The sequence below is a fragment of the Elaeis guineensis genome, chromosome 2, assembly GCF_000442705.2.
Source record: "Elaeis guineensis isolate ETL-2024a chromosome 2, EG11, whole genome shotgun sequence".
Classification (NCBI taxonomy): Eukaryota; Viridiplantae; Streptophyta; class Magnoliopsida; order Arecales; family Arecaceae; genus Elaeis; species Elaeis guineensis.
Window position 1 is genome coordinate 109,141,476 of NC_025994.2, and position 23,587 is coordinate 109,165,062.

Here is a 23,587-nt window from a genome sequence, read left to right on the forward strand (position 1 = left end):
GGTTGGGACTCAGGGCTACTTTAAATAGACCTCAGATGGTGGTGAGATGGGGGTGAAATGATGCACAAATGAAACCCAAATGAAGGTCCTCGACCCCTTCGTTGTTATTTTATTTTTTAGTCGTACCAGTCCGACGAGCGTGAGGATGTGGCGGGTACTACTCGGCAAGGGAATGGAGGAGGTGCCTCGCCGATGATAAGGTGTATTATCGATGAAATGAACGGCTGCGATTCATTTGGGTGACGTGCTTTAGGAGCTGGGCTAGGTGGGGACTTAGGATCTAATCTAATGTTTTAGTGTGGGTTAGTGTGAGCCATTTAACTCGGAGGTAGTAACTAAAGGGGAGGCCCAAGAGAGGATTTGAAGAAAGCCCGGTGGCCTCTTTGCTAAAATCTGAAAAAGTCTGAGAGGATAAATTATTGGCTGGGACTGTTTTACCACAGGAATTTTGGATTTGATGTAATGATTTTTTTTATTGGATGGTCCAAAATCTATGTCGTAGAACGGTTCTAGCCAATAACTTCTTCCAGATGTCCAACACTTCAGCCACAGAAAATGCCATAGTTTTAATTAATTCTTTTTTTTCCTTAGCCCCTCAGCAATTTGTTTCTGCTTTTGTTGGCATCATGACAAGTTATTAGAAGGTAAGTATATGTAATCATCTAATACAATAATGTCTATGCATATATATGGTTTCTTTATCCTATAGTGACATGTACTAAATTTTTGTTCAGGAGACCATCTCTTCTGATATTTAAACATAGATAATTCTTGGCACCTCACATCATATGCTATACTCCAAGGAAATTATTTAGAAACTTTTCACAGAAAAAAAAGAGATAATAGACCTTTTTTTTTTTTTTTTTAGAAATCCATTTCTGAGTAACACACTCCTTGACCTTCCATTTAGTTTATTCCTGCGTCCATGTAAGAAATACGGGTGATCACTAGAGGCTGAGTGGAGACATCTCACAACCTCCATAGATGATGACTTGGATGTTAATGTCATCCATTCATATTATTGAAAGATTGGAATATATCATAAAACTAAATCAGATCTGAAAGCAAAAAGAGAGAGCGACTTATAAATGCTTCCGTGTAATATAATGATGGAAAGTACCAGTACCATTCAAGAAAGTTCTTGTAGCTTTGTGATGATAAGAGTACATCATGCATGAGAGTTTTGCTTGTACATTCCACCAATCTAGATTGCAGAAAGAAACAATCCATGGATGAAGACATGAATGAGTTGACCCTTCCCAAAACGAAAGAAGGGCCTGAAACAAAGTAAATACAAGGATCCTGAACGGAGTAGTTAGTGTAAAAGATGCCCAATCTGATGAAAATGAATGGACATGATTTTCTGATTAGGAATAAGCATGATTACATAAAAAATATATAAAAAAAAAAAAAAAACTAGAAGTCTATGAGAGAAAAACAAGAGAAAACTGAGGATGCTATGTGCGTGGTATATATTGTCTTGTAACGGAGAAGAATGCTGGCTCATCAAAATCTCATGTGATGTTACATAGTCGGGTATAGTTATTGCCACAGGTTGACGGCTCAGTGGGTTGAGTAAATCAAGGCCTCAAGACCTTCACGCATGTAAATATGTTAATATCTGCCTAGGCATGCAAACAAAAAACAAAAGAGAATGAAAAAGAACACTTAGTAATAGTTTTGGAGGAAGTCTTAAGAAAGGCATAAAGTTGTTATATTTAGATATTTTTATCTTTGCAGATCATAGTAATAAATTTGGCTAGGTTTTTCTTTTTAATATGCTCTAAATACAATTTAAAATTTCTAATACATATGTATTTTGCAAGTAATTCAGAAGAATCGTCAGCTAGAATGAGGATCAAATTGGATATTATGAAAATGTCTGGATAAAACTCAGAAGCAAGATCTGTCACCGCTAAAACCAAATTGTATATTAAAACTTCTGTAGATCATAACTTGCCTATATAATATCTGATTGAGATTTATTTATTTAATTGCTTTTTGAGATCCCAAATTTCATCCACTCCTATAAGTTTTGAGGCACCCACCAATCAAGAGCAAATTCTACCATTTAGATCTCAAAATTAGTTAGTTAAAATAAGAACTTTTTTTTCAGTAAAGATATTGTTATTTTAACTAAGCATATCTCACAACCTTGAAAGAATTAAGTAAAATGGCTGAAGATAAAGTTAATATAGAAATTGAAATTCATCTCTCATAAAATTTTAAGTTTTCTATAGTTATTTTTGTTAATCATTTTGATTTTAGAAAAGCTATAATATGTCTTTTAACTAAAGGTAAAATCCCACCTATATGTATAAGGGAGGACCTCATTAGTACGAGTAAAGACCCTATAAGTTAGTTTTACAAATTATTAATGAAAGAAAAAAAAACCTAAACCCTAATTTTGTCAATTATTTTACTCTTTGTTATTCAATTGTAGATATTTGAGTTCGAAGGTATTCAAGGAAATTCTTCTTTCTCGATGATCAGATCGGCAAAAATATAAATTGAGTAAGTAATATATATTTTTCAAAATATGTCTTGTAACACCACTCTTATCTTCAAAACATTATGCAAAGAAGAGTGTGCTAATATGATATACCGGTCTGCATCTTATCAATTGCTTTCATGTAATTATTCTTATAGATTTTCTTTTACTAGATTGACAGTGCAGCTTTTCCTTTTAGTAGTTAAAGAGGCTGGAAAGGTAAAACAGCTTTGTTCTTAGAGGCACTTTTCTTTTTAGTTACAATAGAATTATATGCTCTTGAAGAGGTGCTACTCGACTCTGAGTTGGGACTCCCAATTAGGAGTCATGGTAGTCCCTGGTTTGCTATATTTATTGCTTTAATTTCTCATCTGGAGGTAAATATAAAACGGTGAAAGGTAACCAATATAAGTCAGATATCTCTACTAGGGGTGAGAGAACCCTTTTTCCCTTTTTTTTTTTTTGGTTAGAGGGGTCAGAGAACCTTAAAAGTATATTATCCCCTCCATTCAAACTCTCCAACTTCATAAAAACGTTGATGAAGAAAAGCAAAAGGATTCAATAAATAAGAAATACAAGGAAAACGGAAATGAAAAATTAAAAAGACCGACCTTACAATAACTGCAAGGACAGGAGCCAAAGATGGGCCTACCATAAGACCTTTCTTTCGGTTCTTTAGAATTGCATCAGATTGTAGAATAATGTTCAAACAAGAAGAGGAAATTCATATTTCTGCATCAAGCCTTTGTCCTGATGGGTTCTTTCTACTCGTAATCACATGTTGACACATGGAATCGTCCAATTGAGCCCTCTACCATGTGATCGCATGCAGACGCGCCACTTGGCTTCCAAGTACAGTTTCATTTAAAAAATAAAAAAAAATAGAAAGAGAAAAAGCTGAGATCCACCAACGAAAAATCTTGATACCTTCTTGCCAAAGGTGAAAAGCATAAACCACGATCTGGATTCCGCTGGTTGTTTGGACAAAAATGTGGCCGATGTTGAACCATAGGCTCGTTCTTTTGTTTTGGTTTGCTATGGGGCCCCCAGGCCAGGAGCTTGGGAGAAGGATGGCCATGGAGGGAGACGCGCATATTTCCTAGCTCCAAGAACTCCCCACCTTTCACGACACCGGGTGTGTCAGGATTGTTGCCTCCAAATGCTTGGCTTCTGTCAGCTGAAGGATGCAATGAACCACCAGCAAACGGACAAGTGTAAGAAGCTGCATCACCTTAAAAACGGCTTGTTGGCTAGCAGCCTTCACCACGACCATTTCGGAGCACCAAGGCCTCAGGTTCAAATGGTTACATGGAAAAAGCTACACTTGGGCCTCTATGCAAGCACAGGAAACCGGAAAAGCATCAAATGCGGGGACTACGTTAATTGAGAGGTGGTTATTGGTAGATGCCGTTCGATGACAACCTTCATTTACATGTGAATGCGATGCACTTGCAATGGGTGAACAGCACCTATTGGGAACTCCACATTTTCCTTCCCCTTCATAGATGGGCGCCACAGAGAAGATTCAGTCACATATGAAGACTGGTTCACATGGTGTGTGGGCAATCCCGCTTGCTGATTTAGCTAGCCTCGGACCCTAACTGCTACGGACGGTATGAACAAACCGGGCTGGCACAGTCCTCCACCTTTTTGACAAACAGATCCTCGCTACTACGGACAATATAAACAAACCGGTTTGGCACAATCCTTCTTCACCTTTTTAACAATAGATCTAGTGAAATCCTACAAAAATTTTCCCGCATCTATAGCAGAGAAAATAGTTTTCCAACAAAATATAATCATTTCTGTTCATCGGATGTTGGAGAGAGTCTTTTGCTGAACTGCAGAGTACAGCTGTTTCGACATTGCTAGCTAGTTTCTTGATGCTTTCGATTCTTAAGACTCCTATACTACTCCTGTAGTAATCCAAATGATTTTCATATCCTGAGAGCTTCCTCTTTCAGAGTTTGTCAAGATTAGCTTCGATGATAGCATCGGAGATGACAGAGATGGTGCTGATTTTATCATCAGAAAGCTCACATCTCTTCGAATCTTCTGTCTTGAGAGATGAACTTCAAATCACCTGAACGAACATTATTTGTACCCGACAGACGCTTCAGATAGAAAAGATCTTTATTAAGGAAGATTCTATCACCGTTATCAATTGAATCCTAGACGATATGAAGCAGTTGAAAGCCTATCCTTTCCTTCGTGACATATAGATTGCCTTGCGTGACTCCATCATGGTGTCCATTCAGTATGTCTTTCAGAAGACAAATAACACGATTAGATCGCTTCTTATGTGACTAAGCATTTCAATGACTAGACTTGACAACAAGATCAAATGTGCTCGCAAGTCCTATAAGACATTTTGTTTTCTAATTTTATGAAATATATTCATACTAGAATGGTATGAGCGTCCATTTGTACTAAAATAAAATAAAATATAGTCATCGACACAATAGGATGAAACTCAAAATTTTTGGCATCATAAAAACAACCAAAAACAACAACCATAACTAGCTTCATAATTGGTTCACATTCTTAATATCCTGGTGACAACAAATTCAGATTTGCAGGCAGGCTCCAACCCATCAGCAGCCGTTCTTATCATGGAACAGCCAGAAGAACCAGCTGTTTATCATAACTTGTACACGATTTTAGACATAATATTTACTTTTAAGCATCAGCTGCCTTCTCAGCTGGTACAGACTCATGAATTTTGTTGAGCCATCTTGGCTTTCTTTGCTTCATAATCCTTTACGGCAGCCTTGATAGCATCTTCAGCAAGCATACTGCAGTGGAGTTTCACAGGTGGAAGTGAGAGATGTTTTGCAATTTCTCTGCAATACAAGGCAAAACTATATGTAAGAGGAGGTCTATGTCATCTCAAATAAAATCTTCTTTTTTAAACAAGTACCCAATTATGGCTTGCAATACTCTTTTCTGCCTCTTAGCACAAGCGGAGCACCAATCCACAAAATACATATGGCACAATTGAATTGTTCAAAATTTGAACTACCAATTGATCTCATACTAACAAATGCCCAACATTAGACCAACTACTTTCCAGAAATGATCGACCAAAATGTACCATAGTCATCTCAGGTTTAAAATTGCAATGTGATGATTCCTATTTGTCTAAAGTGTATAATACTCATTTCAGGCTAAAGTTTTCATGTTAGCTGTTTCAACATCATCTTGGCCGATAATATGGAGAGGGTTCTATTGATTATCACAATATACAATACAAAGTCTACAAGCCAATTAATCCAAAACACTCACATGGAGATTTATCCAATTCCGTTCTTTCCATCCAGAGGCCTCTCTCTCAATATCATCAACGCTCCCTCCCTATTTTCTCCCCCGCCTCTCGACACTGATGGTGACAGACCGCCAAAACCCACCACACCAGCTCCCTTCAATCCCAAAAAGAAAAATCAAACCATTTCTGCTTTCCCTGCCCTTTCACTCTTTTCAAACCTCATCCTCTCTCACCATGGCTGAAAATAACCATCATTGCCCTACCACTCCATTACCCCCACTCTGCTAGCGGTCATGCTCCACTGGATCTCCCACAAGCAGGACGCATGTCATGGGATGACGAGGCTATCCAGCACCCAGGTCACTTGCAAGTATACAAGCCGCATACCCATGTCAATGGCCATGCACAGTCCTACAAGACCGTGACAAGTCACCCTGGATCCAAAGCCCAAAAGTGAATCTAGCTCTCAACTTCAAATTGGAGACAAATATAAGGTTCAGAACTAATTCCAAATCCACCATAGACCTTGAGAGCTTGGCCAGATCAAGCCTCTGAAACCTATGATTCTGATGGCCTCGCTTGAGTCTTAAGCTTAGATCTATCAAATCATTGCCACTGACTGGACATTGGAGTTCACAATGCTGAACACCACTTGATGCCTAGTGACAAGATGCAACATATGAAGCACAGGAGTCAGAGTTTGAGTCTATAGAAAGATTCGATGAGGTTAGGAGAGTAACCTTCAACAAGGAGATTTTAGGCCGGTTAGCCTTCAAGATATGTACTTTATACACATGGAGACCAATTAGGCTTTCCCTATGTGATAATAAGAAGAGGTCCCTCAATTATTTTTGTCCAAACTCCATATCTACTCTCCTGCTCTTATCATGCATGTTTCATTTTTCTCTCTTATAACCTTCCATTAACCACATTGTGCGAAGTAATATCACATACCCAAAAAAAAAAAAAACTATGTTGTAATTATGTATTAATCAACATTATCCAAAAAAGAAATTATTTTAGTCCATACAGCTTTATAATGCACTTCTGCACAAAGACATGTAAGATTTCCAAATAAGAAATTGTAGCAATTGATAGCATAATTTCATTGGAAGGCTTCAAATTAGACAATCTCTAGAGTTCTACTTGTTTTGAATAGAAAATAACAGTAAAATCAACCACTACGCAAGTTTCACACCTTTGAGTTCAAGCATGATTGCATCTTGTATGGATGTCCATAAGATTTGATGCCATCTTGCTTTCTACAAAGCTTAAAAGATGTTGAATGGGCCAAAAAAATTCACATGCACAACCATGACATATCATGTGAAAGTCCAACATGACATTAAGGGAAAAAAACATGCTTACGAATGACATTTCGTTTTTCCACCACCACATCTCCATCATACCAATAGAAATTGATTAATGAGCAGTCATTTGAAGTGACCAATAAGGATTTAGACATAGTCAATAAGGCTCATGAAACTCCAATTGTTTTCTGATCCATTTCCCCCCACCCCCCCCCAAAAAAAAAAGAAATTAATTGAGTTCTTTGGGCAAACAAAAATTTCTAATTCAATTTCTACTGAACATTATGGTGACATCTATATCATCCTCCAACAAAGAGGAAATTGCTCAATGACAAGCGAAAGTCTAAAGTATAGAACTAGAGAAGGTACGATATTTTCTATCAAGCTAATAACAACTCTTCTCTGCAACTGAATACCATCTGGTTGCTTCCATTAGTTTATTCAGTAGTTATAACATTAAAAAATGAGCATTCTGCAGCATATGCCTCGCATATACCACAAGGCAAAGCCGACCATTCTATCAGGAGAGAAATATCTCCAGCTATTCAAGGAAACAAGAGCCAGGAATGTTTTCATATTATAATACTTAGCATTCCAACAAATTACATTCATGAGGTTCCTTTAGGCTGTCTTTGGTAATTAGGTGCTGTTTGGGTTAGTAAATACGTTAACTTGGCTAGTTAACCTTCTCTCTCATGAATAACTTAACACTTAGTAAAAAGGTGCTGTTTTTCATTATTACTAGCGGCTAAGCAAATAGTTTGTTTCATTCAGAAGGCAAGAGGTAAGTGATTACGGGAGAACCTTTTGTGAAATCAACAAAAATGGCCTTGACCACATGCGTGAAAATGGCAAAGTGTCAAAACCACTTGCTCCTAATGGAAACTAATAACAAGATGGGACATCTAGCCGAACATGATGCCTAAATAATATGCATTCAACATTACACTCATTTATTTTCAATCAACCAATGCTACTTATGAAATAACATCCTCTCTCACTACTTGGATTATTTCTTGCAAGCGAAATGATGGTTGGAGCTAGATTGATGGCAATGTAGGTAGTAAAACTCCTCCAAAAAATTTTTTTGTTGCAACAAAAAGAATGGAAGCAAAAGAGCACAGGAACCCAGAAGAAAGCACAGGAACCCCTTTGCATGGTATATATGGCTGTCTGTAAATTAACCATATATGATCCAATAATAAGAGCAGGGGCACCCCTTTGCATCCTCTCTCCCCTCCTAACAACGGCACATGATAAATTACTAGCTACAAGCACCAAAATGTTAAACCTATAACAACAAAGTCAATTTTGGATCTCTTTTAAGAGTTCCAGATCCTTATATTTCCTTTGTTTGGCAAAAATAATATCCAATGTACCACTAAGACATAAATGACAGGAGATGCGAAGCAAAGCAACTATGCAAATGGATTGAAGGAAACCCACATCATAAAGGATTAACCAGACTGAAGCATAATGCATAAGAAAAGAACAACAGGGAATGATAGATGAGTAAAAGAAATATAACAAAACAGCAGTGAAAGAAAAATAATTACGTGTTCTTGATGGATAGTACTTCCTCCATTTGCTTCCCTTTTACCCACTCAGTAGCTGCAACAAAGCGAAATCATAGACGATAAGTAACACCTATCAACTCAATGAAGGCAACTAAAAGATGGATAAACACATACGTTCTACAATGGGAGTAAAACCCTACATAAAATAATGTTCCAAGCCTTTGGCAAAAAGAAGCATTTGCCGATATCTTAAGCTAACAATATACCATGCCCCATAAACTTTTATGGAATATTTTCAAATAAACCTCATACAACGGCCCCAAAAAGGAAATTGACAGACAAGAAAACAGTGCAGCAAACACAAAGTATATACTGAAAGGCATAAAGTGGATATTCTATAGAATTGCTAATTGGATTGCAACCTAGTCCAATGACATATCATAATCCACAGTCAGGTAGAACGTGGCCTGCCTCAACAGGAAATTAGAAACACTGTAACATTTTGATTAAAAAATATATATATATCTAGCTAGGCAAGCTATTTTGTCGTCATTTTATTTAGGAAGCTACAGTATTGGAAAGATGTAATTTAAATCCTATAAATTTTGTTTATTTATGAATTCTATTGCTTTTTTCCTCCAATAAATTCTGAAAATTCAGCAGATCATACCCAGATGTTCGAACATCAGTAATCAGATACATCAAATTGACCGAATTCAACCTAATTTCTCATATCAAAAACCTATTCCTATTAAATACAACAGGATATGATCATAAAATCGACAGTAATTTTGCCTCAGTGCGGTCACGTTACTACTGAACATTATCAATTTCCAGACACCACAATTCCCACAAAAGTTCGTGTCAATCAGGTTCTCCTTCAGCATTGATTCGAGAAAAAACAGCTTTTTAGTTTTTTTTTTTTTTTAAGACATTAATTGGAGATAATTAAAGTCATCGCATCAGGAATCAACCAAACGATAAATTTCAAAAATTGGGAGAAAAACAAAAAGTGAGGAATAGGAATCGACCAACGGAGGAGGAGGCGATGGCGGAGCCACAGCCGAAAGTCTTGAAGCAGGCATCGACGATCTTGCCGGATTCATCGTCGACCTTGATTTGGAGCTTCATCACGTCACCGCAGGCCGGGGCTCCCACCAGCCCCGTCCCCACCATCGGGTCGTTCTTGTCGAAGGACCCCACGTTCCGGGGGTTATTGTAGTGATCCACCACCCTCTCGTGGTACCCCCTCACCGCCACAACCGCCGCCGTGGAGCCGGCGTCGGCCGCTGGAGGGGCCGAGACCCGATGCCCTACCCCTAACCCTAGCAGCCTCCTCGCTCCAACCCTAAGCATTGCGATTCCCCTTCTCCTTTCCCAATCCCACTCTCTCTCTCGAGCAACTTTTCTTGATGGGAATCTCTCGATTGATGCGTCTTCGTATTCCGTAACGATAGGAGAGGAGGAAAAGAAAATAATAAAAAGCTACGCATAGGGATGGACCGAGACAAGAGGAAGGGAAGAAAAGGCGGTGGGAAAGGAGGGTGAAGACCACCGCTGAGAAACGGAACATAAACGTACAATCGGGAAATTACGAACAAACACGTAGCCATAAAGAGTGGGCTTGGATGTCTTATATAAGAGTTTCTTGATCTGTTGGTGACGTGGCAAACGCGAGTTTGGTTTGCTAGACGTTTTTGTTCTGACGTCTTTCAGCTGATTTTGACCCTGGGTGACTGAGGCGGTTCGATCAGAGACGTGACCGATTTCGCGAAGAGGATAAAGTGTTCTAAAAATTAATTATTTTGGACGGCTCTGATCTTTTCAACCGAGATATGTATGTTTGAGATGTAATTTCTGTTGCCATCAGATTTGTACAAGCACTCTCCTTTTCCCACCCTGATTTGGTTGCCGAAAATGATAGGGCAAAATCAAAGGTGAAACAAAGGATCAAATTTTTTCTTTAAAACGAAATCCATCCGAAAAATGGAACAGTCTGGTTTCTAGAATTCGATGCAGCCCAAAAGTCCTTTAAAATGGTTCTAATTGGATCAAATTAGATCACAAGTCAACCTGAGGTATTTACACCCCTACCTACTGATAAATGATAAAATGCAATGGTCATGCTTATTTGCTACGGTTGTACTCATGGAAGATCCGTTAACCTATTATTTATTTTATGAGTAAAAAATAATTTTATTTTTTTATTTAATTTTAAATTTAAAAAAATAATATGGCTGATGATGCAAGTTAAACCGTTGCATTAAAAGTATTCATACAAAAAATAATTTTATAAATGCATACATATAAATACTTTGGAAGGATATTCATATATTTTCAATATTTAAAAGTATTCGTGCAAAAATCTAAGGATTTTTTTGCATGTATTGATATCATTTTAAATATATAAAATTATATGAATACCTTTAGAAAAATATCATTTGCATGTATCTCTTATAAATATTTCTTTATATCTTTATCCAACAAAAGTATTTGAGTTATTTCAATTTTAAACTAATGATTTTTTTAACTATTTTGATGGATAGATACAGATGCAAAAATACAGAAAGAAAAAAAAAAAAAAAAGAGGTGTGGATGTGAAATAAATATTTTATGAAGACGGATGGACGGACGGACACACACACACACACACACACACACACACACACACACACATATATATATATATATATATATATATATATATGTATGTATGTATGTATATATATATGTATATATATGTATGTATATATATATATGTATATATATATATATACATATATATGTATATATATATATATGTATATATATATATATATATATATATATGTATATATATACATATATATGTATATATATATATATACATATATATATATATATATATATGTGTGTGTGTATATATATATATATATGTATGTATATGTATATATGTATATGTATATATATATGTATATGTATATATATATATATATATATATATATATATATGTGTGTGTGTGTGTGTGTAGATAAATATAAAAATATAAATATATACGCGCGCGCGCGCACACACACACATATATATATATATATATGTGTGTGTGTGTGTGTGTGTGTGTCACTTGCACCCTCATATTTGCAGCAACATAACTATGGAATGTAGCTCAAATGCAACACCATTGGCTCCCTTAAACCTTTCACCAACAAAGAATTTTTTTTTCAAATTCTTGATGCCATATCTAACAACTTTTTTTGAGTATGGATCCTTTGTGATGCTCCTTTTGTACTACTAATTTGTATAGCCTTGAATGGCCACCATATCATTCATATAAAAAAGAGCTATTTTTATTCATCCTAAGAATATGAAATAAGAATCTTCACCACAAGACATGGTACATCACAGAGATGAAGAAGAGCCATCCATCTCTAAAAGAAATTATCCGAGGACTATTTAAGACTGTACAACTCTCTATAGTGTATAATATGTACCATAGAAGATCATGATTTAACTTTCATTGACTGTTGCTCGGCGATCAATCATATATCCACATAAATTCTTCATCATCTCAAGCCGTCAAACCATCTTTTTCTTCCCCCTTATCAATAGTTTATCTATTGCCAAATCGATCCATTTATCACTACCTAAATTCACATGAATGGAGGCACTACTTTAGTGAACAACTTACACCTGCAACAATTCCAGCCTCATAATGCATTGGGGCTCCCCACCGCTCAAAGTTCCATTTTTTTTTTTTCCCCTTCTTCTTAGTACAGGTCCAAATTCTTTTAGACACAATTAAATTGCTTAGTATTCATCTACTTCAGTTTCTGATTATGTTAAATCCCGATATCATGAGCTTGGCTTGCAAAGAGCCCAGGCTTTTTGCCTGGGTGGGGCGTGGGGGCTAGGGTTGGATTAGAAGGACATAGATGATATACATAAATCTAAAGTGGACAATATATAGAAGCTCAAAATTATCGTATTGAGGACTCAGCCATCAGCGATAGTTGCAGGGGGTTGAATAGACCTTAAAGAAGACAAGGTGGAGATATCCTTCAGAGGAGACACGAGAGAAGAAAAGAAGATGTCATCTCTCACTAGAGGAGCAGTACTCAAAAGGAGTATTCTTTTTTTTGAGACTAATAGAGGTCGAGAAAGTATCCGCCAAAATGGGGAGAGGGTTTCCTCAAATGAAAAAATATGATTTTTTTCATTTACATCAGTAAATAGAAAAGGGGTTACGATCCAAAAAAATTGTGATTAATTTCATTCTCTTTTATTGGCAATTTTTTTCCCCTCATTTCAATTTGTTACATGTTGAGCTTTGGTTGGCTTAGCCTTAAATGATACGGTGAATCTGATTCAACCATTAAATTTTCATAGTGGGATGGAGTTGGATGTGTGGATGATGGAGTGAGGAGAATAGAAAGAAATTATTATTATTTTTGATAAGAGATAAGAAGAAATTATTGATTAAAATAATTCTATCATATCTACTATATACCATCCAATAATAAATTAGAAAATCATCTATTATTGAAATAAGTTGCATTGCCATCTAAATTTGGTTGAAAATTTTAAATGAAAAAAAAAATTATTAATAATTATGATTGATTATTTAATAATTTTTATTATTTTAAATAAAAAAAATTTATTGTTTTGAATGATGTACTGATTTGTTTTTGAATGATGTAGGTTAGAACCGTTCTGGCCAATAACCTCTCCAAACCGGATGGTTAACGTATTCGCCGATGCCTAATAGACGAGAAATTATTGCATGCACCAGCTGCAAGTGAACAGGGCAAATCATGGAGCATATGAACGGTGTATAGCGCGCAATCGGAAATTGGTGAAATGGAAGGGGTAGCGTGGCGTGTAATCCACCGAGGGATATGATGCGGTCGAATTGCATCTAGTGCATGCAATACGAGGCCCAATGGTCGGCCAGCTGCACCATTCTTTCAGGAAGAACATAAGGTGAGAACAGGAAACAGCAAAGGGGAACAAAAACCAAATGGCAGGGCGGCTGCAGGCCTCGACCGCCATATCTTTCTCCGCCCTCCTCCCCCTCCTCTCCTGCCGTTCGAGCTTTTCCGCCACCGGAAAATCGCTTAGCTTCCGCCGCTTCTGCTCCAAACCACTTGCTCTGAGTTCCCCGCTCATGGAGGTCTCGGCGCAGGCTCGGCGCGGCTTCTCCTTCCAAGAAGGCGACTTCGCTTCACGTAAGCCGCATCCCCTTCTTTTTGGAGATAAATACGAGTATATGGTTTGTATTCGGACGAAATATCGATATCTGGTTCTCCCTTGGGCCATCATGAACTTTTCTTTTTGGATTTTTATCCAAAATTTTCTCTCTTTCTAGCGCATCAAATTCTTATGTCTGTCTGATGCTTTATTTCGCAATTATGTATGATTTTGGACTCCAGCTGCTGATTTGTGCTTCGAGTCGCCGTTAAAGATTGTGGAGTATCCCGATCCCATCCTGAGAGCGAGGAACAAGCGCATCAATACGTTTGATGAGAACTTGAAGAAGCTGGTTGAAGAGATGTTTGATCTTATGTACAGGTGAGTTATTCTTCTGTGGTTTATTACTATTTGTTAAATAGTTTGTGTCTTGGTTTCCACAAGGGCTGATGCCTGAATTGCCCTAGTAATTCTATCAAATTTTTGGATGAGATGTATGAATGGAACCTAGCTAGATGCTGAGCATCTTGGTGTTGCCTGTCCATGTCTCGTGTTGGCTAACTGCTGGCAGCAGTGGAATGCTGTTTAGACTTTAGAGCATAGTGGAAATTTGGAAGTGGTTGTGAAAGATGGGAAGTTTAGAGTGTGTGTGTGATTTTATTCCCATTGAAACATAATAAAAGATATAAATTGTTAAGTAGTTGTTTGAAGTAGGATATTTGTATGCATTGATGGACAAAGACAACCTCAATGCTTGTCAAAGGGGATTCATGAAGGCCCTGATGGACATATAAGAACGAATAGATGAGGCTTTCCATGAGGGTTTGGAAGTTCAGTCAGGTAGAGTGGTACAACAGAGTATCTAAACTGGCCCTGGTTAAGAGCTGAAGACCAATTCTCTGAAAGCACACAACTGGGCTAATTTGGAGATCTCCAATGGAATTTCTGCCCATAGTGGGGCACTCCACTCAGGCACATGACCCTTCATTTGTAGCATGAATGTTAGCAAGAATATGTGCTTCTGCAAGGCTGGTTTGATGCATTTAATACAATGCATGTGACTTTAGTATTACTGTTTTGCTTAACTCCATAACTTTGCTTCTCAATTATGGGTTTCCGATGTTGGAAACAACGCAATATTGGACTCATTAAATAATTTTTGAAGGCCAAATGAACTAAGCACAGTGGTGGTACATTGCACTGTTGAAGTGATTGTTTTGTTTCTTTAAATCAAAACTATCGGTTAAATGGGACTAATAAAGCCTCAGATTACTTTTACTAGAATGAATTCTCTCAACTTGCTCTCATCCTTGTTGGACCCACTGTATGTATTGGTACTTTGTTACTTCGAAACCTCAGTTTAAGAAATTTTGGACTCCAAGTAACAGAATTGGATACTTGGACATGATAAAACATGGCACTTTTGGCAATTCGAAGACACAATATCCCATGTACATCAACTTAAAGTGTCAATTGTCACAGTCTCAATTTTGGCACAAAGTTTTGGAGTGTTTTATCAGGGATGCACAGCTGGAATTGTTTATAATTCCTCAGCATTCTGAGTGCTAGATAAGATTGTTTCCAACCTATTTTGGGCAGCTTTAGTAAATTATTAGGACTCTTTTTTCCCCTAAAAAATATCATTATGTGGAAAAAAACATTGTTTAATGTAAACAATCATGAATACTATTCCTTAATATGGTTCTCAGCATTTGTGTGCTGGTTGGGTGTGTGTGCATGTGTAAATATGTGTATAACTGTATATACATGTCTTTTGTATTTGACTGAAGCATTCCCTTCTTGGGCTTTTTAGAGATAGAAGTGCTAGGCACTTCAATAGACCTCACACTTGGTACCCTTGTAGAACATCTATTAGTGGCACAATTGACCAAAATGAGCAGCTCATTTTGTGCAAGCTAGGCCCTAGCTTGAAGCATCAAGGATGTTGCTTTATGGGAAACTCTTGCTATAATAGTGATGTTGAACATAACAATGAGTGGTTTTAAATTATTACTGCATTGCTATGTTTTTTACCTAATTCTGAAGACACCACCACCTTTTTTTGAAGAAAGAAAGTAAGAAACCATCACTTTTAAATGCCAAAACCAATGCTTAGCCTAAAACCCTATATCTTTAAAATTAGTATAAAGAGACAGAGAGAATTGGCATATGCACGACACCTTTTAAACTTGCACCCATGTTGGACTTGTGTGGTTCATGGGAAGAGGAGGAAAAGTATGGTCAACAGAAAAATAAAAAAAAAAAACTTCTTGTTTTGTTGGAGTTTTCAAAGGAAAGAGATTGGAAATGGCAATTTCAAGAATAAAATTCTCATATTTCATGGAAAAAAAAATCCATGTAGGAGATGGATTTTTTGCTTCCCCATGAGCCGGGAATTGGGGTCCTTTTTTTTTTCTTTTTTTCAAAAGTGCCCTTGAAGCTATGAATAAAATGGGGTAAGGTCTTTTCTTTTATTAAGGGTATAATAGATATTTTATCCAATTTTTTCAGAAATGTAGATGCTTAATAAAACATAAATCACTATGGAATGTGCCACTTTCCTATGGCCAACTAAATATGCCAAATTTCTCAGGCATCATATTCCCAAGAAAAATATTCTAGTGAGAGAAAATTACCAAATGAGCCCTTGGGGTTTATTTCTGGCTGAAATATTTTCTGGACTCATAAGGATCACAATTGTTTAATAAGAAGCTTACTAGAATAACCTACAAATAGTTTATATGGTGCGGATATGCAATTCAGGTCAAAAACAACTTTAAGAGTGTGTCTTTTTGGTTTCTAGTCTTGGGTATAGAAATTATAACAAACAGAGGACACAGTCACGACCTGCAAGGCCTTGATAAGATAGCAAGAGAATTTTAAAGACACTTTCCTATTTAGAAGCCTTGGCCAGATAATGTCAAAGTAGGATCCAAAAAGTTGACCGAGATGGTTGGACAAAGCCTTTTTGTTTGCTTTTATCCCTTTATGCCTGTCTGTATTGAACTGGTTGGCGCATCAAGTTCACACTCAAGATGTGCCATAATGGTGCCTTCATGCATCTGCATCTAGCAGAATACCTTATTAATCTTACAGGGTAGGTATATAGGAAGGAATGCAAAGTTGTTAAAGAAATGAGGTACCATGCTTGTAGATGAGCAAAATTGCTTGCATGATGAATGAAAGGTCTTTGTTAAGACTGGCGTGATGTTTGTTTCTAAGCCTTCAGAGCTTTATGCTCGGTGTTGTGATTTATATATTTTCTAATGCACAAGTGCCTATGATTATGACATCCATATATACTGATTGAAGTTATTGTTTGTTACATTGGACAATTAACTTGAATACCAGGAAAAATTGTTAGTTTGGTGATCTTATTTAAGTTTCTTTGTCAATGAAGCATTATAGATAACTCAAGTTTGGTTAATGTACTCTATGAGCCTTGCCAAATCAATGCATGCTTGGGCCAGTTTTACTCACCATTTGTTTTTTTATTTGTTTATTTCTAAAAACTGGATTATTTGCTGTAGAAAAAATGTGCACCATCCATACTCATGCTGAAAATATTGTTTCATTTTTAATTTGATATATGGAATATTCTTAAACATGTAATTAGTAGGCACATCAGTGATTTAGATCATTAGTCTTTTTGATAATTTTGGAAAAAGAATCCTAATAATATTAGTCGGACAACTAAATTGTTATTTCTGCTCTGACCTTTCTTTTTCTAAATGTAAGACTTTTTGAAAGAAGCATGAAACCTTAAAATGGATTGTGTGAAATGTTTTAGGCGTGTCATATAATTTGATCAAATGCTCTTGGCTTTTTTATATGTCTTGTCGCTGATCTGTAAAAACCATTCCTCAGATAAAGCTGTTTATTATGAATATATTTTTTTAGAACTGGATATGTTTTCAGATTAGTCTTGTTCTGCTGTAGGCCTATTAGGATTGTTTGATAATAACTTAAATTTGAGAAATATCTGTTTTTTCTCCACAGAACTGATGGCATCGGACTCTCAGCACCCCAAGTTGGGGTTAACGTTCAACTTATGGTATTTAATCCTGCTGGTGAACATGGTGAAGGAGAGGAAATTGTTCTTGTGAACCCAGTAGTCTACAAAACCTCAAAAAGATCTATACTTTACAATGAGGGTTGCTTATCATTTCCAGGAATCTATGCAGATATAGAGGTGAGATTTGACCACTTGTCTTTTTTGCTTGCGTTGTGCCCAATTATCAACTTTATACAGCTGCTTGGACTTTGGACTTTGAATCCCTCAATAGTTTCATTGTGATACTGAAGGCTATTTTTGGTTCAGGGATAAGAAAAAGTGGAGCAGGAACAAGTATGCTGTGTTGGAATAGTTACGTTACAAGTTTATATATGTGTGCGTGTGTGTGTATCAAGAAAAAAAATTGATTGAGGGTGTTTTTGCCCATTAAAATAAGGAGGCAGGCAAACTAGTTTTAAAGACTAGAAGGGAGACAAAAAAGTTGTACGTCCCCACCATAATTTCCTAGCCTCTCCTTCTCTTTTTCTATTGTAGCTGCCACTACTTCCACTTCCCTCTTGTTCTTTATCATGGTTGCAAGGGGAGGATGCCTCTTTGCTAGAGTTGGAAGACATTTCTAGAGAAGGTGATGCTGTCATTGAAGGACAGGAGCATGCCGTCAATGTGGGAAAAAGATAATACTGCCTTAAAAGATAGTTTTTTGATTGCTACTATAGGTGCGCCATTGTTCCAATCCACTCCTATCTTTTATCCATTGGCAATACCTTAAAACCTACCATTAAGGCATAGTTGTGGTTGACTCTGCAAGTCATGCTTTGTTTGCAACTTTGATTCTACCCCCCTTACTGTGACACATGGAACCAATTGAAAAGAGTTCGTGCTTCTAGAATTTTGATTTTGAAGCAATTAAATGGTTGAACATCGATTTTGGAGGGTTGGTCATTAAGGTGTAGGAGCCGGAGGGGTTGGTTATGCCGGGAGAAAACAAAGGCAATTATATAAAGGGGGATCATAAGTTTAGAGAGAGTGGAGGTGGATGGCTTGGCTAATAAGATGGGAATTAGTGGAGGACTAGGTTATAATGTTGATTTGTATTCAAATTGGTGACCGATGACCTAAATCTAGAATGGTTTTGTCCGAGTGGGTCAAAGCATTGGTTGAATGCGGACCATCAATTCTACTGAGTTAAACCATCTTTAATCCCAACCAATCCAATTGTTTTAACTATTTGTGCATTAATATTAGCATTAGTGCATCGGCAGTTAATAGTATTAGTGGCTAACTAGTTTCTTTTAAAGACAGTGTTTTTAATTTCTTATTTGGGAGGTTTTCAATGTGTCTCCAAAATAAAATTCAACATGGAACATTTTTCTTTATAATTTCAGGCCACATTTGGTATGGATACTGTGTTAAAATAAATTGATCTTCAAATAACTTTTTTTTTTTTTGTTGTATTCTTGTAGAGGCCTGCATCTGTCAAGGTTGATGCTCGAGATCTAACAGGTGGGAGGTTTAAAGTTAACCTGTCTGGTCTTCCTGCACGAGTTTTCCAGCATGAATTCGATCATTTGCAGGTTTTCTTCTGTTCTATCAAGCTGTCACATTCTCTCTATACTTTGGTTATATCATGTACTTCAAATAAAATAAGAAGCAGAGAGGAAAGTGAAAAGAAGAAAAATAAACGTAACTGATGTCTTCTTTTCACCATATAGCATGGCTTCAATCAGTGCATGAGAATTCAATTACTTATACGTTCCAAAATAAAGCAAATAGTTATTGTTGAAGCTAACAAACCTCAGTCCAAGATTATAAAGTATGTTTGAAGCTAACAGACCTCAAACCAAGATCATTTTCTCAGAGCTGTATAAATTTTGCCAATGTTTAAAAGTCTTTGCACTCTCGAGTCCTTGTCTCTATTGCTTTATTCAGATCTTTCCTATTTCACGCTTTGCTAAGTAACTGGTTACAAAGACTTGTAGCTGGATTGTGGATGTGCAGGGAACTCTCTTTTTTGATAGGATGACTGAAGATGTTCTTGAAAGCATTCGTTCAGAGCTGAAGGTTAGTAGAATAATGCTGAAGGTTGCACCTGTATGTTAGCTATTGTTGTTCATTTTATTTTCTTTTTGAGTAGATATCAATTAAATCTTCTATTTATTTATTTATGCAGATTTGCTCAAAAATGTGCAAAATATTTAATTTTTTATTACCTCAAGATTTTCTCATCCTTTGGCCTTTTGGAGCAATCTCACATTTCAAAGCTGGTCTTAGAAAAAGCATAGCTATAAAATCTTCTAGTAGTAATTGAAAAATAGTGGATCTTGTCATTGTTTTGTATGGCAATGTGTGAAGCCTTGTCATGCATTACCATGAGGTTCCTTTTATTGACTTGTTACTTCACCAAGGTTGTGGGGAATCAGTTTCTTTGTTAGAGAGAAATCATGCTTGATAATTCTGAATTATCCTTTAAAATGCATACTGCCATGTGGGCAAACTTGAAGGATTCGACTTTTGAGATCTTTTTTTCTCTGTTTAGCTCAAGTTGTTCCAGCTTTCCTAGAATAGATAGGAGGAGAAAGGGGTTGGGTGGGGAGAGGGGTATTGTTGGTTTTGGCCTTCTTAATGGATAGTACCAAGGTTGGATGTGTTGATATCGGGGCCTATATTGATTGGCCGGTGGTATAGTTTAGTATATTGCCCCCATGCCATTCTGTGCCAGATTTGAGCCGACACAGTAGAGAGAGCGGGGTAAGGGAGAACCGAAGAGAGAAAAAGAGAGAAAGGGCGGAGGGAGGGAAGGAGAGGGAGAGGGTAGGGAGGCTGGCGGTGGCTGCCAGAGGGCCGTAAAGGGCTCTGGATGATCAGAGGAGTGGGAGAGAGGGAGAATTGAAAAGAGAAAAAGAGAGAGAGGGGAGGGAGAGAAGGAGAGGGAGAGGATGGGGAGGCCGATGGTGGCTGCCAGAGGACTGGAGAGTGCCCCGAATGATCGGACCTCCTACCTCGGGGTCCTTCGCTATTTCAATCTAGAGGAGGGTGGGGAGGGAGGTCCGATCATCCAGGGGCCTTTATGGCCCTCCGGCGGCCACCACCAGCCTCCTTGCCCTCTTTCCTTCCCTTCCCTCCTCTTCGGAGGAGAGCGGAGCTCCTGCAGCCTCTCCGGCCTTTCTTTCTACTTCCCTCCATCTCTCTCTCTCTCTTTTTCTCTCCTTCTCCATCCCCTTGTCCCCGTCGATATCTCATTTCAAACACCAAAATCATCCTGGTTGGCCGCTGGTATGGTTCAGTACACCCCTAACCGAGCGGTTTGAGATGATTCCACCATCAATAGAAAGTACTAATGATTGGTAATAATTTTTCTCCTTTGTTTTAATAGTAAATTAAGCATGAAAATGAACAGCAATTAACCAGCTGACCATATATATATATATATATATATAATTCTGGCTTCATGATAATGGATTTTCAAGGAGACTCTGATAACTAATTGGTGTCCATTCCTATCATAGACAACTTTGTTCAAGAAAATGCACTTGCCATGAAACCTTATGATCAGTCTCTGCATTGCTAAAGTTTCTCTCACTCTAGCTTTGCGAGGTGGTTCAGGCAATCAAGACTTTCCCATTCAGTATAGTCTTATTGATCACCACTGGGAATGGGAAGAGAAGGCTACTTTATCTACATATTTTAAACTTTAGATTCATGTAGTTGGGGATTCTACAGCAAGGCATGTCACAGAAGAGCTTCATGGTAGTTGAATTTCATCTTGCTACTTGAGAAAATATATGCATGAATAAGGGGACCTGGAATATTATATTTGGGATGCTCTGAGAGATGGGTTGCTGATCACACAATATGATTGAGAAGAGAATGCAAGGGTAAGAATGATTTCAGTTGTATGAAATAGCAATTTTTTTGCCTATTTTAATATTAGAGCATGTAGAATAGAGACAAGATAGTGGAAAAGTTCCATCTGAAACTAGCAATGAGGACAAAATTTTCTACCAGCATGATCACTAAATTTGGCAATCACATTTAACAAAAGCTTCCCAGGCACCTGAAAGGTGCACTCTTATGCAGAGCAGTAGAGTTTCACATTTTTTAAGAAGTATTCTGGGAAGAAATTTAAAGGAAAATATGCTATTTGGAACTGGAATTGTTGATGTGTGGGAAGACTATGAGCACCTTGTGTTTTAGGAGAAGGAATGTGTTTGGATTACATTGAGTGGACGAGTGAGAGTTGGTATTTTCTCAAGGGTACCATAAAGGTAGTTGGAGATCCTCAGATGCAGGGTTTGTCTCTTTGAGACATTCCAAACAAGTGCAACACAGAACTTGTTTACATGGAGGATGACCGCATGATATTTGCCCCAAAGAGGCAATTGTTTTCTGTAAGACTTTGAAACTGAAACCAAGATGTTCCAGCTTAGGCCAGAACTACTACAAGATCAATGTCGGTTTTATAGTATTGAAACCAAAAGCAAAAATGTTCTAACACAGCCCTAACTAATCAAAACCAATGTTGGTTTTATAGTTGTGTTTGATATTGACCTATGGGCCATGCATGATTTATATTTGTTCGTTTTTTCCCTTAGTCTGAATTCTGATAAGGATTTTATTATTGAACATGGATTTTGCAAGATATGAATGAACTGGAAGTATTCTGGTGTTTGATTCCAAGAAACTATGTGGAAAGATATCTTGGGTTTTTGAGTGATTGAGGTCAAACAGGAGAAGGGGAATCTGCAGAATAAGTTCAGGCCTCCCAATGAGTGGATCTGAAAGATATGAACTTTGGATAGCTGTTTCCCAGGTCAAGTTGTCATGTCAGACGAACAAGGACAGAACCTGACAACAGGGGCATCTAAGGGTGTGTTTGCAAAATAGAAGCTATATTTCGACAGATGTATGTGCAATAAAAAACCCTATATTTGTATGTCAAATGCTTGCAGCATGCTGATACATGGAAACAACAAAACTATGAATTGTTTTCTTAATTTGATAATCATGCTTCTTTTTTCTTGATTAATTTTTTTGGGTTTATAAACTTTACTGCATTGACAATAGGCTCTAGAAAAGAAATATGAAAGAAGAACTGGACTGCCAAGCCCTGAAATCATTGACAAATATGAAAGAACAAAGGAGGTTGCTGGTTTTGCTAGAACATGATTTACCTGCAGGTTCTTACTGCTGACTCAGATATCGCAGATTTAATTATCTAGTCATATCCACTTGTGTTATCTTCCATAATATTGATTTGCTTCGGTTTTTGTACCTACAGGAGGGTAAACACGTTTTGTAGAGGTTGTCTGATCACCAAGTGGAATAGTTCATATTATGATGATTACATGTGTCAGGGGCCCATGACTATAAATTCACAAGATTGCAGCTTGGCTTAGTATGTTGTCCTTGCACAGCATAATTTTGTCGAGAACATGTAATGATGATGTTCTGTATTAGACTTGAATATCAAGAACACTACATTTTCTGAAGCCTTACATCTGCACTGTGCATAATTGCAATCAAAGAAAAGTGTTTCTCCCAAAAAAAGGGACAAAAAGATGGAAAATTTAACTTTTCTGAACTTGCTAAATATGGAATGAATTTATTCATTAGTTACCTAATGTGTATTTCTGGATATATTGTTGGAATTCAGATAGTCTGAGCCTATTTCAAGAAATGCTAAGTCATGATTCTTTCTCAGAAAGGGAAGCTTATTCTGAAATTGCAAGATTTTATAAAAAAAATATCAATGTTGAGATTATCTGTTCTTAAAGAAGCTGAAAATATAATAAAAAACAGCAGTAAGGTCAAGCCTACTCCTA

General features: G+C 37.1%; 2 protein-coding genes across 2 annotated transcripts; one reads left to right on the top strand and one right to left on the bottom strand.

Moving 5' to 3' along the window:
* Window positions 1-5,011: 5,011 nt before the first annotated feature.
* On the bottom strand, window positions 5,012-10,173 carry LOC105048274 (iron-sulfur cluster assembly protein 1). Its single transcript, XM_010927541.4, is given in 4 exon segments — window positions 5,012-5,206; window positions 5,208-5,334; window positions 8,623-8,677; window positions 9,615-10,173. Coding segments are annotated over 4 exon segments (543 nt in total). The 5' UTR covers window positions 9,940-10,173; the 3' UTR covers window positions 5,012-5,170.
* A 3,346-nt stretch (window positions 10,174-13,519) lies between these two features.
* LOC105048284 (peptide deformylase 1B, chloroplastic) lies at window positions 13,520-23,254 on the top strand. Its single transcript, XM_010927557.4, has 7 exons — window positions 13,520-13,788; window positions 13,993-14,131; window positions 17,750-17,942; window positions 19,229-19,339; window positions 19,764-19,826; window positions 22,830-22,942; window positions 23,044-23,254. The coding sequence occupies exons 1-6, from the start codon at window positions 13,581-13,583 to the stop codon at window positions 22,929-22,931; spliced, it is 816 nt and encodes a 271-aa protein (XP_010925859.1). The 5' UTR covers window positions 13,520-13,580; the 3' UTR covers window positions 22,932-22,942; window positions 23,044-23,254.
* Window positions 23,255-23,587: the final 333 nt, after the last annotated feature.